This window comes from Manis pentadactyla, chromosome 6 (genome assembly GCF_030020395.1).
Source record: "Manis pentadactyla isolate mManPen7 chromosome 6, mManPen7.hap1, whole genome shotgun sequence".
Taxonomy (NCBI): Eukaryota; Metazoa; Chordata; class Mammalia; order Pholidota; family Manidae; genus Manis; species Manis pentadactyla.
The window spans coordinates 113,571,060-113,587,635 of NC_080024.1; the positions used below are offsets into that span (position 1 = coordinate 113,571,060).

Sequence of the window (16,576 nt, forward strand, 5' to 3'; positions counted from 1 at the left end):
GCTATCCATCTCTGACATTTTAAACTCTAAATAGTGTGGAATGCAGTGGGACATGAATGAACACATTTAAACATACAGCCCAGCCTCCCATCCAGCTTTCTATGTTCCCACCTGCTCACCCTTGTGACACTACATGTTGGCTTCCAAGGGCAGCTCAAACACTTGGTCATAAGGCCCACAGTTGGGCTGTCTTGGACCGGGGATGCCCTGAGTTACATGCTCAGGGGATGCAGTGGTTTAGTACATGGGTACTGGACTCAGACATAGTCATTCCAATCCAATTTCTACCACTTTCTAACTGTGTAATGGGGCAGGCTGCTCAAGCTCTCTTACCTATAAAATGTGTATAAAAAGTGATACTGTGCAGATACCTGCAAGGAGTAAGTGACCTAATGCAAATGGGGTTCTATATATAGTGCTTACCAATAAATGGAAGCCAGTGATACATTGTTTTTTTTTTGAGACAAGTGAAGAAGTTAAAAACTATTGTTGTTCCATGGGGTAGTGTCATATATTTCCTTCTTGTTTCAAGTGGGAATTTAAACTTTTAAAAAGCTTCTATCATGGCATCTTCACACAGCTCTGAGAATGCATCTGTTCCCTGTGCCTTTCTCTGTTACCTGACTTCTGCCCCTCACCCCAAGCCTAGCTGGGGCCAGGAGGAAGACAGTGGGCGTAGGTGGCTTTTTTAAGCCTCCCTAGGCTGTAAGACATTCTTCTCTCCTTTGGGTTCATTCATTGGGAATGTATGCATGGTACATGTTTTCCCCTTCTTGTGCATGCATGGCTCATTTCTGGAGAGTAGCACAGAGAAGCTATTGCTTAAGAACCATTGAAAACATTCAGTCTTTTAGTTTTGCTTAGTGATCACAAAAAGGGTGAAATGGATAGTTCCTCTCTTAGCAACATGCCAGGTTTCTTTAAGGGGATGGAGCAGCACTAATTTCTTCCTCTCGTATTCACTGCACATTCATTCCTCAGCCCACCACACACTCACTTCTTCTGTCACCGCTGAACCTTTCAGTTGGGCCCCTGGGTGAGGAATCTAGAGCAAGGTGGAGGGGACCACAGTGCTGAAGGGACAAAGTATGCATATATATTCAGAGCTCATGCAAAAATGTGGAGATCCCAAATCCAACGAACGGGTTTGGGCAGATTTTAAAGATAAAAACTAAAAAAAAAAATGCAAGTGCAGAAGTACTTATTGCAACATAAACTATATAACATAACTCATGACAAAAAGGACAAAAAGTAAAGGAAATCATAAGAGAGCTTTTAAAAATATCCAGCTAAAAAACTCATTTACAGACGTTTGATACAGCAAACCAGTTATGAAAGTAATGTAAATGATTTTAAAAGTCCATTTATAAGATGTTTAAAATAGATAAGATTAATATGAATAATATAGAAGTAAAAAAGATGGGCAAAATTTTACCAGGCAAATATAAGCAGAAAATAACAGAGTGGTGTACTAATTAATTTTTAGTAAAAAAAAGAATTTGAGACAAAATACGATAAATGTGTCCAAAAGGGACATTTTCTCTATATCAAATAAAAAATGCAATTAGCAGTGAACTTTACATGTACTTTTATATACAAATAATGTAGCATCGAAATATAAAGCAAATACCCCATTAATCAACACTTTTACTCTGGATGTATCTCAACAGAAACATATACTTCTGGTCACCAAAGGGAATGTTCTAGAATGTTTTTAGCAGTACTTTCCATAATAGCACCCAAATTGAAATGATCCAACCATCACCAGTAGAATGGATAAATTTAAATGGAGTATTATACAACACAAAGGAGGAATGGTCATGTGCAGTAGTCTACGTGAACCTTGGTCAGAATGCTAAGCAAAGGCTGGCCACCGCCGATGAGCACATGGTGAATGACTCCATTTACGTGAAGGAAGAACTGTAACAAGCAGAGCTTGTCTCCAAGGTTGGGATCCAGGAGGGGTTTCTCACTGAGGAAACTGGGAAGGTAACCAGATGGGGGCACAGTGGAGAGGAGTGGCTAGGTTCTGCTCACAGGAATATACTAACTTTGTGAAAAATTTTCAACTGTCCCCTTGATTTGTATAGTTTTCTTTTAAATATATTTCATTTTAGTATAAAAATTTCAGTATGAAGGAAATATAGTCAGAAATACTAGAGAAATGTACAGAAACGTATTTTAGAGATTTTAGCATTCTGCTTAATGGTGTTTGCTTAAATAGAGAATAAACAGATTTTTGAATAATATAGCTATTTAGATTTAATTAATTAATGCATATGATATTATACCTCAAAATGTACATGTATGTATTTACATACATGTATATACTTACATTTTTTTAACTGTTAATCCTATATTATACCAAAAAGAAATCCTTAAAGTCCCCGAAGTAGGAACTTTACAGACCATGTAACAGTCTGGAAATACCATGTGGCAAACTAGATACTGTTAATAACTTTAAACAACTACAAAAATAACCACTTGGGTTCTCTCTTAAAATAAATGTTTGGCTAGTGATTAAATCAAGATGACAATTACAGATTATAATTATGATTACTTTTTGGAAGGTAAAAGTGAGAAAACTAAAAGGTTCATTAAAGCTTTTCCAGATGTCTAAAGGTATATTTGGGGCAATGATTGTAAGTTCAGTCTTAAACGCTTTGATATTTTTTAACAAACAAAAATTAATCAATTATGTTTGCAATTCAATTTGGCGAGACCAGTATAAAACAAACCTAAAAACATTGGAGGAAGAAGTATTAAGAATAAACGTAGTAATGAAATAATTATTAAAGACAAAAGAAAATAATGCTAATGAATCAATCTAAGTACTTATTCCTTGAAAGGAAAAAGAAAACAATACAGTAATGTAGACAGACCTCTGGCAAATGTAATTTTGAGTAAAATAATACTAAGATAAACAAGAATCCCAATTAGATAGAAATGTTTTGAAAGATGGGGTACTTTATACCATTTTATACCAATGTATTTTTAAACTGCAGTGATAAACAGCAAAGCTGGGAAATTGCAATTACAAAAATTTATTTAAGACAATAAAACCCTAATAGATGCAGAAGTATTGGAGGAATTGGAAAGATTATCAATTCACAGTTTGAGGTCAGACAGTGATTGCGAGTTTTTTTCAAAGTTCTAAGGAGTCCTTCTGGGTATGATTTGGCTTTTCCAAGTACTCACATTGCCATTTGATCTTGGCCAATCTGCTTAACCTTTCTGAGTGAATGGATGAACCGGTGAATGAGTGCTCATTTTATGGGATAAAAGAGCCTCTCACAAGTTACAGACTAAGTTAGGTAATATATGTAAAGTTCTTAGCACAGGGCTTTTAAATAGAGAGCATTCAACTTAACAGTAGGTGTTATTATTATCAAATGTCATGGAAATCGCAATATCAATGAGTAAACTTTTGATATTTACATTTTTTTTTTCCAGGTTATCCTGATCCAGAAAATTTTTGCTGGACAGACTGTCTGGAAGTTACTCAAAGTTATGCAGTTCCTGCTGAACTTTTTAAAATGGTAAAATTTGTATTTGTATACACTCTTACCTTTAAATATTGTCCATATTGACTTAATTTGGACATTTAAAAATATTCTACTGTTTTCTTTTTAAATTCAAGTGTCCTATTCATAACCAATTTACCTTGTTTTCAGTTAAAAATGCAAAGGAGGGGACTTATATACTGTTGTTCCTGTACACAAATGTACTGGTGAGTTCCCTCTTTGAAGAACAGAGTGGCCTCCTACCTCCACCAGCCCCCTGGGCTCCTGAAGGCTCCTTGTGTGCCTCTGATGACAGAGTCCTTCATTTCCGGTTCTGTTGGTCCGGTCAGAGCTTTCACCGTCTCAGGGACTGTTTGAGTATCGACAATGAATGAAATAACTGAATTGTATGTAGCCTGTGTGTGTAATAATTCTATCCATTTTGAGGGAAACATTGCTCTTAGAATTTGTTAGTATATCACTTTTTAAATTCCAATTATGCATATATATTTATTTCAGGGTTGAAGAACCAAGTATAAATTATTTTGTAAAAAAAAACGTGTATTGATGTGTGTGTGTGTGTGTGTATATATATATATATATATATTCTAAATGTGTGGTTCTTAACTGTTCCCTGTCAACTCTAACAGTGTATTCCAGGCTCCCTGACTACCTTAATCAGAATTTCATACAGTGGGCTTCTACATACAATTTCATTTATCAGGAGTTTTCTATGGATGAAAAGAGATTTGAAACTAAATGCTATTTCATTTTTATTAAAAATTGATTATAATAGGCTGGATTTAGAGGAAAAAGTATAATCAAATTTAGAAAACCAGAGGTTTTGGAGTGATAAAAAAGGTTTTAAGAATTGCAAAACACTCAATAAGCAAAATACCAGCTCCTTGTATTCTCTTTTTCTTTTTCTTTCTGTCAAATCTCATTTTATTTTTCCAAGAAGAAAATTACAAGAAAATAGAATCTTGAAAAGATATAGTTAAAAAGGCAACTTCCAGGCTCTGTGATAGGTTATTATGGGTTCACCTCAAACTATATATCTTTGGCATCTGCAATGTGAAACAATTGCCTTCATTATAAGGGCAGTGACCTTGGGGAGAATAGAAAGATTTTCAAGGATCAGAGACCTAAATGTAGTTAGTATAACTCCTTACTTATAGATACAGTTGTGCATTTTGAAAAGCAAATATGCTTCCACAAAAGCTGGAAACAAACCTGATACTGGAGAAAGATTTAACTGTTTATTATTCACGTATATAAGGGTTTTATGTGCCTATTGACTTTTCTAAATTTGAGGAATTCAGTACACTTTGATTGCAAGAGTCAATTGAACACTTTTATGTATAATAGTTTTCAAAGGGAAACTTTCTGCCAACCTTTAAACACTATCATAGTTGTTTTTTGACTCTGCTTTTTGATAGTTATTTTTCAGTGATTGGTATGTCCCAGTGTGTATTTTCCAACTCCATCTTCTTTAATATTTCCTGAGTGTCCATCATTATAGACGTCTGGTTCCTAGCACTTGAAGACTTGGAAGAAACCCTAAATTAATGCAGTTTAACATGTTGCAGATGAAGTAACAAAAGCACAGGTTATGGCTTTACATTACATTGTGGTATGATTTAAAAATGGTTTGGTGGGCCGCCCAGCCACCACAGGACCAGCGGCCTGCTCCTCTCCCCTCCCGTCCCTTGCATAGCCCTGTTGCTGGGAGGGGGCTCGCGTCGCCGCCTCCATCCACTCCCGATGAGCAGCTGCCACCGCAGACACCTCCAAAGATGGGGTCTTCTACGACCCCGAGCACCTGACCCCCGAAAGAAAATGAGGCAAAGATTGAAAATGTGCAGAAAACAGGTTTCATCAAAGGACCAGTGTTCAAAGCTATTGCTTCTAGTCGGTTTTTGCCCAAAGGCACCAAGACAAAAGTTAATTTGGAAGAACAGGGATGACAGAAGGTGTCATTCAGCTTCAGCCTTACAAAGAAAACTTTACAGAACAGGTTTCTGACAGCACTTGGCAATGACAAGCAAAATGATCTTCCAAACTCCCCAGCTGTACCTCAAGTAGACTTGACTCCTAAAATTAAAATGGACATTGGAGATACCTTATCTACTACAGAAGAATCTTCCCCACCAAAATCAGGAGTAGAGTTGGGCAAAATTCATTTTAAGAAACATTTGCTTCATGTAACATTGAGGCCGTTGCTGACTACTAGCACAACAGTGGCATCTTCACCTTCTCACATAATACCATTACCAGCAGTCGTAGCAGAATCAACAACTGTAGACTCGCCACCGTCATCTCCTCCTCCACCAAGTCCTCCTCCCCAAGCCACAACACCCCCACCACCAGCACCAGTAACAGAGCCAGTGGCCTTGCCATACATACCAGTAACAGTTCTGATGACAGCACCAGGAGATGTAGCAGAAGCCTGAAAGAAACACCGGTTAAAATTGTATCAGAATCTTCCCAAGTGGACACTAAACAGGACAGAGTATCTAATAGTTCAGAAGAGGACATAAATCAAAAGTTGAATGAGCAAGGAAATATTTCCTCACAAAATAGAAGAGTCCCAGATTGGGAAGGAAAAAGAAATTCCAGATAGTTGTAGGAGTAATTTGGGCTCTAAAAAAACAGGTTCTAAGAAGAAATCCTCACAGTGTGAAGGCACCTTTCTGGTTCAGAATCTGATGAAGATTCTCTACAGACTTCTTCAAGTCAAAGATCACATAATTTAAAATTTTCAAGCCTTGAAAAGGAAAGAGATTTAAAAAAGAGCTTACTCCCATTAAAAAGTGAGGATTTAGGAAAATCGTCACAATCTAAAATAGGGATGATAAATATTTTAGCTACTCAAAACTTGAAAGAGATACTCAGTATATATCTTCTCGATGTAAATCAGAGAGAGAGTGAAGGCGGAGTAGATCTTGTTCTAGTTCTGACAGAGGCGCTAGAACTAGTTTATCCTATTTCTGGACAGAACGATCCCATTATTATGACTCTGAACGCCGTTACCATAGGAGTTCCCCTTATCGAGAGAGGGCACGCTATTCTCGGCCATATACAGATAACAGGGCATGGGAGAGTTCTGACTCAGAAGATGAGGATAAGAAGACATACTCGAGGCGCACCTCAACTCATCGCCATCCTATTCTGAATCTGATCGGGACTACAAAACTGAGTCCTCTTACTTAGAGATGGAGAACAGAGGGAAAAATTCTTCAAAACTAGACAGAGAATCCAAATGGACTTCAGAATGTGAAGAAATGAAAAGATGTTGTTCTCCCCATAATGAACTGGGATTTGGACGGGGCTCATCATATTCCAAGCATGAGAATAGTGCTTCCCGTTACAAATCTGCCACTTCAAAACCAGTACCCAAATGTGATAAATTTAAAAATTCTTTGTGTTGTACAGAATTAAATGAGGAAATCAAACACTCTCATTCTTTTAGCTTACAGACTCCTTGTTCAACAGGTAGTGAATTAAGAATGATAAGGAAAATTCCTGTAAGAGAAAAAACTGGGTCTGCATCTCCATTAAATCAATTAAATGATTCACCTACTTTAAAAAAGCTAGATGAGTCACCTATTTTAAAGTCTGAATTTGTAGAACATGATAGCCATGATAATATTAAGGAATTCGACTCTTTATCTAAAATGAAGAATGATCAATTAAGAAGTTATTGTCCCATAGAATTAAATATAAATGGATCTCCTGGGGCAGAATCTGATTTGGCAACATGTTGCACTTCTAAAACTGACACTGTTTTGATGTCTTCTGATGATAGTGTGACTGGATCTGCGGTATCTTGTTTGGTCAAAGCATGCATGCTTTCATCAAATGGATTTCAGAATATTAATAGATGTAAAGAAAAAGACTTGGATGATACTAGCATTCAGCATAATAAATCAGAAAGCCCATTTAGAGAAACAGAACATCTGTTGTCGTCACACCAGAATAAACTCATGTCTTTGCCAGATGTGACTGTAGATAATTCAAAAACAATAGTTAAAGAATCAGTTGACATGAGAGTTTCTTGCTGTAAAACGAAAGATGCAGATACATACTGTATTCAAGTGACAACAATTCTCCTTTGTGTCATTCTGAAGCTGAAAATATTGAACCTTCAGTTACAAAGATTTCTGCAAATAGCTTTATGACTGTACATTTGAAATCAAAAGCAGTTACATATGATAATAGGAATGTGACAGATCACTCAAACTTCACATGTGAAGAATATAAGCAGAGTGTCAGTAGTGCTAGTTCAACTTGTGTTAATCATTTTGATGATTTATGTCAACCTGTAGGGAGTTCAGGTATTGCTTCATCTCTTCAGAGCCTTCCACCAGGAGTAAAACTGGACAGTTTAAATCTCTTGAAGTGTGGAGAGAGCATATCTCCAGTTCAGGATCCTATTTAGAAGAGTAAAATCACAGCATTTTTAAAGCATGGAGAGAAAGAAACAGTAGTAGAAGTAGGTAGTGGCCTTCCTGATTCAGGAAGGGGATTTGCTTCCTGGGAAGGCAGGCATAAGAGTGGGCTATCTGGAAAATGTGTGCAAGGGGCTCAAGGAGAAGGGAGTTCCATATTGCCTGATAAAAGAGGAAGATCAGAAATGTCTTTAGATGAAGAAGAAGGAAGACGACATACACATATGTCTGATGATTCTGAAGTTGTATTTTCTTCTTGTGATTTGAATTTAACCATGGAAGACCATGATGGTGTAACATATACCTTAAAATGTGACAGTAGTAGTCATGCTTCAGAAATTGTGTCTACAGTCCATGAAGATTATTCTGGTTCTTCTGAAAGTTCAGGTGATGAAAGTGATTCAGAAGACACAGATTCTGATGATAGCAGTGTTCCAAGAAACTGTCTTCAGTCTGTTGTGGTTGTGCCAAAAAATTCTACTTTGCCTGTGGAAGAAACAAATCCTTGTTCTTCTCGGTGCAGTCAGAGTTATAGACACTATTCTGATCACTGGGAAGATGAGAGATTGGAGTCAAGGAGACTTTCATATGAGGAAAAATTTGAGAGTATAGCAAGTAAGGCCTGTCCTCGAAGTGAGAAGTTCTTCTTTCATAAAGGAACAGAGAAGAATCCAGAAATTTCTTTTACACAGCCCAGAAGAAAACATGTAGATAACCACTTGCCTTAAGTTGCTCATCTTCAGAGTGATGTAGTTAATAGTACAAGTTATGCAGATGTGAACTCTGACCTTCCAGGTCATCCAAATTCTCAGGAAACAGTGGGAGCCAACACGGTTTCTAGTTAACAAGGAGAGCTGCCAGTTCATTTTTCCGATGATTCTGAAGATGTCCCAAACAAATCTCGCCATCAGACCATGTTCCCTTATAGGCCAGTAGACAGGGAAAAAAAGAGTTGAGTTTTTCTTCGTCTTGTGAAATCTCCTGAGTAGATGGCTTCCATTCATCAGAAGAGCTCAGAAACCTGGGGTGGGACTTCTCTCAACAAGAAAAGCCTACTACCACATAAAAAACCTCACAGCAGTTATGGAGCCTATGGTGGGCACAAGTATGAGCCAAGTACAGACCAATATGGTGGGACTCGTAATTATTGGCAAGGCAATGGCTACTGGGATCCAAGATCAGCAGGTAGACCACCTGGAACTGTGCTTGTATATGATCAAATTCAGGGTCAGTTACCCGATTCCTTAACAGATGACCATGAAGAGGAGGAGAATTGGGATCAACGAGGAGCTCACTTTTCAAGCCAGTCCAGTAAATTTTTCCTATCCCTTCAGATGGATAAGGGGTCGATGCAAGCACCTGAAATAAGTAGCAATTCCATGAAGGACTCTTTAGCCGTAAATGAAAAGAAAGATCTTTGAAGAAACTTAGAAAAAAATGATACAAAAGATAGAAGGCCTCTTTAAAAAAGGAGGCAGGAATTGGAGAGTGATTCTGAAATTGATGGTGAGCTTCAGGACAGAAAGAAAGAAAGAGTGGAGTTAGAGCAGGGAGAGACAGCAGTAACCCCAGGCGCAACACTGGTTGAGACTTCCTGTGTCATGGAGGACTTCAGGGTCCCACAGCGGTGGAAGGAATGTGCCAAGCAAGGGAAGATGCCTTGTTACTTTGATCTGATTGAAGAAAATGTTTATTTAACAGAAAGAAAGGAGCAAATTTCATCGAGATATTAAGCGAATGCAGTGTGAGTGTACACCTCTTTCTAAAGATGAAAGAGCTCAAGATGAAATAGCATGTTGGGAAGATTATCTTAATCGTCTCCTCATGATTGAATGTTCTTCTCGGTGTCCAAATGGATATTATTGTTCCAATAGATGGTTCCAGAGAAAACAGCATGCAGATGTGGAAGTCATCCTCACAGAAAAGAAAGGCTGGGGCTTGAGAGCTGCCAAAGTCCTCCCTTCGAACACCTTTGTCCTGGAATATTGTGGTGATGTGCTTGATCGTAAAGAGTTTAAAGCCCGGGTAAAAGAGTATGCATGAAACAAAAATATCCGCTACTATTTCATGGCCCTGAAGAATGATGAGATAATAGATGCCACTCAGAAAGGAAATTGCTCTCGGTTCATGAACCACAGCTGTGAACTGAACTGTGAGACTCAGAAATGGATTGTGAATGGACAACTGAGGGTTGGGTTTTCTACCACCAAACCGGTTCCCTCAGGCTCAGAGTTAACATTTGACTATCAATACCAAATATATGGAAAAGAAGCTCAGAAATATTTCTGTGGGTCAGCTAATTGCCGGGGTTACCTTTGAGGAGAGAACAGAGTCAGTATGAGAGCAGCAGGAAGAAAAATGAAGAAGGAACAATCTTGTAAGAAGGAACAATCTTGTAAGAAGGGTTCAGTGGATACAGAGCTGGAAGCTCTGATGGACAATGGGGAAGGCCTGTCTGATAAAAACCAGGTGCTCAGCTTATCCCTGCTAATGGTTAGAATTGAAACGTTGGAGCAGAAACTTACCTGTCTCAAGCTCATACAGAACACACACTCACAGTCTTGCCTGAAGTCTTTTCTGGAACGTTATGGGCTGTCTTTGTTGTGGATTTGGATGGCAGAACTAGGCGATGGCCAGGAGAGCAACCAGAAGCTTCAAGAAGAGGTTATAAAGACTTTGGAACACTTACCCATTCCTACAAAAAATATGCTGGAGGAAAGCAAAGTACTTCCAATTATAAAACATTGGTCTCAGACCAAGAATGCCATGACTCAGTTGAGTGAAGGAGATGGGTATTCTAGTGAGAATACATCACGTGCTCATACAGCACTCAGCACACTCTATCCTTCCACCAAGCTGAGCACAGAAGCTGACACAGACACCCCCAAGAAGCTCATGTTTCATAGACTTAAAATTGTTAGTGAAAATGGCATGGACAGTGCAATCTCTGATGCTACCAGTGAGCTAGAAGGCAAGGATGGCAAAGAAGACCTTGACCAGTTAGGAAATATCCCTGTGGAAGAAGAGGAAGAGTTACAGTCACAACAGCTACTTACACAGCAACTGCCTGAATCTAAAGTTGACAGTGAAATCACTATGGAGGCCAGTAAGATACCCAAATCTGAACCAGAGACTGACACTGAAATAGAGCCTAAAGAGAGTAATGGCACAAAACCAGAAGAACCTATTGCTGAGGAAATACAATCCCAAGATGAAGAGGAGGGTGTATCTGGTGTGGAAAGTGAGAGGAGCCAGGAACAGCCAGATCAAACCGTAGATATAAGTGATTTGGCCACCAAGCTCCTGGACAGTTGGAAAGACCTACAGGAGGTATATCGAATTCCAAAGAAAAGTCAAACTGAAAAGGAGAATACAATAACTGAAAGAGGAAGGGATGCTGTTGGCTTCAGAGATCAAACAATTGCCCCAAAGACTCCTAACAAGTCAAGAGAGGGAGATCCAGAGAGGCAAACTCAAAATAAAGGGAAAAGGAAATGAAGGGGCTCCTTCCCACCACCTTGTGAATATGAGCAGGGAACGAAAAGCCCAGATGGCAGATATGACACGCTAACTTCTAAAACAAAGCACGAATTAAAGACCGCAATAAACTTTCTACAGATGAGCATCGGAAATTGTTTCAGCAAGAGGTGGCTCAGCGGGAGGCTCAGAAACAACAGCAGCAGATGCAGAACCTGGGAATGACGTCTCCATTGCCCTATGACTCTCTCTTGGCTACAATGCCCCTCATCATCCCTTTGCTGGCTACCCACCAGGTTATCCCATGCAGGCCTACGTGGATCCCAGCATCCCTAATGCTGGAAAGGTGCTCCTCCCCACACCTAGCATGGACCCCGTGTGTTCTCCTGCTCCTTATGATCATTCTCAGCCCTTAGTAGGACATTCTTCAGAATCCCTTGGTGCCCCTCTAGCTGTGCCAGTGGTGCCACATGTGAGAGCCCCCATGGAAGTTTCCAGTTCACAGTATGTGGCCCAGAGTGATGGTGTGGCGCACCAAGAGTCCAGCATTGCCGTCTTGCCAGTGCCAGCCCCAGGCCCGGTCCAGGGACACAATTACAGTGTTTGGGATTCAAACCAACAGTCTGTCAGTGTACAACAGCAGTACTCTCCTGCACAGTCTCAAGAAACCATATATTATCAAGGACAGACCTGTCCAACTGTCTGTGGTGTGACATCACGCTATTCACAGACAACTCCACCAATTGTACAGAGTTATGCCCAGCCAAATCTTCAATACATCCAGGGACAACAGATTTTCACAGCTCACCCACAAGGAGTAATGGTACAGTCAACAGCAGCTGTGACTACGATAGTTGCACTGGGGCATCCTGAGCCCTTACAGCCACCTGAGATGGTTGTGACAAATTATCTTCTGGATCTGCCATCCCCATCTCCTCCCAAACCAAACACCATTGTCTTACCCCACAACTGGAAGACAGCCCGAGATGCAGAAGAGAAGGTTTATTACTATCCTGTGATCACAAGCCAGACTCACTGGGATCCTCCTACTTGGGAAAGCCCAGGAGGTGATACCAGCCTTGAGCGTGAAGCTGAGGTGGACCTGGGAACCCCAACATATGATGAAAACCCTATGAGGACCTCAAAAAAGCCTAAGACAGCAGAAGCAGACACCTCCAGTGAGCTGGCTAAGAAAAGCAAAGAAGTATTCAGAAAAAAGATGTCCCAGTTCATCATCTAGTGCCTGAACCCTTATTGGAAACCTGACTGCAAAGTGGGAAGAATTACCACAACCGAAGACTTTAAACACCTCGCTGGAAAGCTGACTCCCGGCGTTATGAATAAGGAGCTGAAGTACTGTAGGAACCCAGAGGACCTGGAGTGCAATGAGGATGTGACACTCAAAACCAAGGAGTACATTAAGAAGTATATGCAGAAGTTTGGGGCTGTTTACAAACCCTAAGAGGCCACTGACTTAGAGTGACTTAGGGGGCCAGGGTGGGAGGACGTGTGAACAAGGGGGACAGACTCTGGGGAGAAGTCCTGTGGGTCCTCTCTGCCCCACCCCACGGTGAGGGCTGTGCTGCTGATGACACATCACCCTGGGGAATTCAAACCTGCAGATTTCAACTGAAAGCCACAAAAATGAGTTCCATCTACAAGTGATCCCTGGTCGTGAGCTGTTGGGGTATGGTTGTTAGAGGCCAGCAGAAATGAGGGCTTGTGGAAGACCCTTTTCTCTAAGACCTGGGCCAGGCCTGACCCTACTCTCAAACCTGGGTCTCCTTGGCGGTTCTGTCAGCGCACAGATCCATGCGCATCCCTCCCCATGACGCCTTACCTTGATGATCTGAATTATATTTTAATTCTATTAAATGTGAATATATTGAAAATAATTTGTTTTTTCCTCTTTTTTTTTTTTTTTTTTTGCTTTTAGCCTCTCTGTTCTAAGGATCACAGAAAAACTTTGTAAGGACAGTTGAAGTTTTCCTGCAAGGTTTAATTTGTTATCATGTAAATATTCCAAAGCAGGCTGCCTTGTGGTTTCGGACAGCCTTGTGCTATGTTGTAAGATTGATTTACTGCTTAAAATCACTTTACTTTATTCAATTTTTACTGAATTTTTTATGTAAAAAATAAAATCAATGAAAGAAAAAAAGTGGTTTAACAGCAAAGGTACGCAGTTTTTAAAATCTATTTTAAAATTCAGATTTGTAAAGGATCATATTTATCCTTTCTAATCATTTATTAAATAATTTTGCCTTCTGGGTCGTTATACTCCATAACTGGGCAGTGAGAATATTCAACAATTTTTTAATTTGTAAGGTCAATTTCACAAAAAATAGAAAAAAACATCTAAACCAACAGTAAACTATAATAAGATCCTTTTTGGAACCTCGATGTGATCATAAATGAATTTATGATTTAATCTGTCTCTGTCTTCTTACCTTTCTTGACCAAAAATTCATTTCCCCTCTCACAGGTTTTTGAAACTGGATAAAGTAATGTGCATAATCTCTTGAAACTAAATTCCAGTGTATTAAAGATCTGAATGTACGATGAGTAACATTTTAGAAAAAATTTAGTAGCGTGTCTGAGTTGCTGAGTTTTTCATGACTTGCTGCACTTGTAATGTTACAGAGGTTGCCTCATGGTTTTCTGCCAAATATGAAACTTGACGTTGTGGGTGAACGAAACCCCAGGTTAATTTGTGTTGCTGCTATTAAAGATGCTGATGACCAAAGAATAAAGGTACATGTTTTAGATTAGTACATTGTTATGCTGGCATTTTCACTGATGCTTCCTGCGAGGCTGGCTACAGAGACTGATGTTTTGGCACAGTAGAAGAATAAAAACATTGACTTCATTTCTAGTCACATGTCTTTGGGTAGAGAGCTTTCTAACGGATGTCTATGTGAAATGGGAAATCTATAGGTTAGACATGACTAATTTTGAGAGGGATTCTAATAAATTCCTGTTTGGATTTGCTGTTAAGACTTGATAATTTCTTAAAGCTTATTTTTGTTGGTATAATCAGATTTTTCTGGAAATTATTTTCAATGAACACCTTAAAAATTAACAATTAAGTCATTGTTTCCTACTCTTATTTGTCATATTAAAAGAAAATAGAAATAACACTCAGTGACTGTGACTAAAAACAAAAGGATAGATTTTGAAGTAAAGGCTTGACTAACAGATTTCTATGTAGTCCTTGTTGTGACGTCTGATTTTTTAAAATATGCACACCTTCAAAATGAAATTTTTCTAAAATGCAAGGTTTTCATTTTTCTTTTTCTTTTTATCTTTGGAGATAATTGAAGGGTAGTCGACACACAGTATTACATTAGTTTCAGGTGTACAACACAGTGATTCAACATTTATATACATGATAATTCTAGCTACCAGCTATCACCATACCAAGTTGTTACAATATTTTGACTATATTCCTTATGCTATATATTACATCCCGGTTACTTATTTATTTTACAATTGGAAGTATGTACATTTTTTTTTTTAGAGGGCATCTCTCATATTTATTAATCAAATGGTTGTTAACAACAACAAAATTCTGTATAGGGGAGTCAATGCTCAATGCACAATCATTAATCCACCCCAAGCCTAATTTTCGTCAGTCTCCAATATTCTGAAGCATAACGAACAAGTTCTCACATGGAGAACAAATTCTTACATAGTGAATAAGTTACATGGTGAACATTACAAGGGCAGTCATCACAGAAACTTTCAGTTTTGCTCATGCATTATGAACTATAAAGAGTCAGTTCAAATATGAATATTCGTTTGATTTTTATACTTGATTTATATGTGGATACCACATTTCTCTCTTTATAATTATTATTTTTAATAAAATGCTGAAGTGGTAGGTAGATACAAGATAAAGGTAGAAAAGATAGTTTAGTGTTGTAAGAGAGCAAATGTAGATGATCAGGTGTGTGCCTGTAGACTATGTGTTAATCCAAACTAGAAAGGGCAATAAAACATCCACGTATGCAGACTTCTCTCAGAACGGGGGGTGAGGTTCTAAGCTTCACCTCTGTTGATCCCCAGTTTCTCACCTGATGGCCCCCCTGTGACTGTGACTGTCTTAGGTTGTTCCTCCCTTGAGGAATCTTACCCGTCTCTGCCAAACCAATCATCTTCCGGGGCCATACAGGGAAATGTTAAGTTGGTAAGTGAGAGAGAAGCCTTATAGTTTGAAAAGGTTAGCTTTTTACTTCTTTGCATATTAATGCCCTGTGGTTTCTATGCCCAGCATTTGTCTTGAGGTATCGTGGCCACTTGGAAGAATTATAATACTCGGTAAATTTGATATGAGGCACAAATTCTATTTAAGGGTTGTAATTAGGAAGAAAGAAGAAAAGCTATAGAAGTAGCAGGCAGAAGAAAACATGGGAAGATTGATTATTTCTTTGACATATCTTCTTGTAGAGTAACTTCAGCATGGATAGGTTTTAAACTACTAATTAAATTGCGCACACACATTAACATAATAGCAGTATAGTGACATAACCAAAGCATACCTGTAATTAGCATCCATCTCCAGTGAAATCAAGAAAACCAGTTAGGCACCTTAGGGATTTGTGAAAACTTATCTATGATATGGTGGATATTGTCCAACTGAACTTGAACAGTCTGAGAGATATCAGACAAATTAAAACAACCCATTCCTGGGGAATGTTCACATCCCATATGTTCTTTTAACAGTAAATAGTCTGTAGTTGTAAGATTTTGGAGCGCTACAATTTGCACTTCTCCTAATTCTTGGTTGAGTTCTAACAATATAGATCCAGTCAAATTTGTTGTTTTACTCTATGCACAGGCCAGCTTAGATATCTCCTTCTTCATTCCCATGGCAAGTCCAGGAACTGGTGGGATGAGTGCATCTACACCTGTAGCAGTGTGTGGATCTCTGTTACGGTTTTTTGATGATCATCTTCTGGCATGAGTCTTCCAGAGAGTGCTGATGTTGGAAGTTCTTTTTCATATCATATCTTAGTTGATTTTTGGTGTAGCCAAATTAGGCTTTGATCCTCTGTATAAACACAAACAGGCCTTTTGCCTACACTTATAGGCCCTTTATACCCTTGTGTAGAACTCATTGGAGGTCACCAAACAGGAACTGCCTTT

The 16,576-nt window shown here is 38.9% G+C and overlaps 1 protein-coding gene and 1 pseudogene across 1 annotated transcript in view; both read left to right on the forward strand.

Moving 5' to 3' along the window:
* The first annotated feature begins 3,478 nt into the window (after positions 1 to 3,478).
* L3MBTL4 (L3MBTL histone methyl-lysine binding protein 4) overlaps positions 3,479 to 16,576 on the forward strand; it is a 503,654-nt gene continuing 490,556 nt past the window's right edge. The window contains 1 exon segment of the mRNA XM_057504056.1: positions 3,479 to 3,539. Within this exon segment, the coding sequence (XP_057360039.1) occupies positions 3,537 to 3,539 (3 nt within the window). The 5' untranslated portion in view covers positions 3,479 to 3,536.
* Positions 6,492 to 13,415, forward strand: LOC118922699 (histone-lysine N-methyltransferase SETD2-like; annotated as a pseudogene).